This window comes from Carlito syrichta, unplaced genomic scaffold, assembly GCF_000164805.1.
Source record: "Carlito syrichta isolate Samal-C Ts95f unplaced genomic scaffold, Tarsius_syrichta-2.0.1 Scaffold109683, whole genome shotgun sequence".
Lineage (NCBI taxonomy): Eukaryota > Metazoa > Chordata > Mammalia > Primates > Tarsiidae > Carlito > Carlito syrichta.
Window position 1 is genome coordinate 215,159 of NW_007053779.1, and position 1,589 is coordinate 216,747.

The 1,589-nt window shown below is 59.7% G+C and overlaps 1 protein-coding gene across 1 annotated transcript in view; it reads left to right on the top strand.

Annotated features, from left to right (window-relative positions):
- Positions 1-379, top strand: part of SP5 (Sp5 transcription factor) — a 1,045-nt gene extending 666 nt beyond the window's left edge. Inside the window, exon 2 of the mRNA XM_021717684.1 lies at positions 2-379. Within this exon, the coding sequence (XP_021573359.1) occupies positions 2-379 (378 nt within the window). The remainder of the gene's footprint in view (position 1) is intronic.
- Positions 380-1,589: the final 1,210 nt, after the last annotated feature.

Here is a 1,589-nt window from a genome sequence, read left to right on the forward strand (position 1 = left end):
CTGCCGCTGCCCCAACTGCCAGGCGGCGGGCGGCGCCCCCGAGGCGGAGCCGGGCAAGAAGAAGCAGCACGTGTGCCACGTGCCGGGCTGCGGCAAGGTGTACGGCAAGACGTCGCACCTGAAGGCGCACCTGCGCTGGCACACGGGCGAGCGGCCCTTCGTGTGCAACTGGCTCTTCTGCGGCAAGAGCTTCACGCGCTCGGACGAGCTGCAGCGGCACCTGCGGACTCACACCGGCGAGAAGCGCTTCGCCTGCCCCGAGTGCGGCAAGCGCTTCATGCGCAGCGACCACCTGGCCAAGCACGTCAAGACGCACCAGAACAAGAAACTCAAAGTTGCGGAGGCCGGGGTCAAGCGGGAGGACCCGCGGGACCTGTGAGCCCACCCCGGGGCGCCCCCGAGGCCACGGCCCCCCTTGGCCAGCCCCTCTACGGGAGATGGGGGGCCCTGTGGCAGCTGGCGGAGGGGAGGCCCCGCAGATGGACCCTCCGCTGCCCGCCTCCCTACGCGGAGCCGGCCTCCGGGCCTCCGCAGGAGGACCCGGTTTCCAGCACCAGCGGGGAGGTCGGGATGGGAGCTGAGGCCGTTCGGGTCACGGTACGCCAGGGCGGTTCCAAACTCCAAGTCACCTCGCCGTCTGGGAGGCCTACCGTTTGGGGGACCACCCTGGGCCGGCCTTGTATATAGGAAACGCTGCCGAGTGGAGGCGGGAAGGAAGGACCTCGGGAGATCTGAAACCGTGGTCGGGTTTTCGCTAGGGCCGGCTTGGGCTTTGTACAGGTTATTATTTAATAGCTTTGTTTAAAAAATAATAATTATAATGATAACATTAATTAAAATGTTACTTTTGTCCTCAGCTCCATGCAGAGCTTCAGCATGATGTGTCTCTGTAAAGTGATGAGCAGTTGCAGCGTGAAAATAAATACGTTAACTCCGGGGTCACTTCGGGAAGACCCCGCTGAGCCGGTCTCATTTGATCTTTTCTTCTTCTGGGAGGCTGCACTTCGTGGTCAGGTTTCGCCGCCGGGAGTTTGGTGGTTCCTGTAGGCTGCCTGTGTTGGAGGTTTCTTTGGTTTGGAAGGCTCTGAGCAAATGTGTTGTGTGCATGGATGGAGGAAGGAAGGCGATGTCAGTTGTGTGGTGAAAAGAGGCAGGGCAAGCTTTTCCCGTCACAGCTGGAGTTCTTCGGGCGTGCGGCCTTGGGGCCTCACAGGAGCCTGTCTCTCCTTCAGGTTCGGTGCCTGCTGCACCACTTTCCATCTGGTGAATTCGCCGCGGCTTCCATTAAGTGTTGGTACTCTCTGGGCAGGTCGGACGAGCTTGAGTCTCTCAGCCGGCTCTGCTGGTGTCAGGAGAGGCGTTACGGATCTGTACTCAGGCGAGATTTTGGAGAGGTGCAGAGCCCCTGGGGACCCCTGTCCGGTTGGAAAGCACCAAGAAGTTACTTCCCAGGCGTCACTCCTGTATGTCAGCCCCGTCGTGATAGACAACGATGTCTCGCTCGTTTTCTGCTTAATCATGTTGCTGTGGAAATCTTAACTAGTCTTGTTTTCACAGTAACCACCCAGGGATTTCTGGTTAAGCCAGGA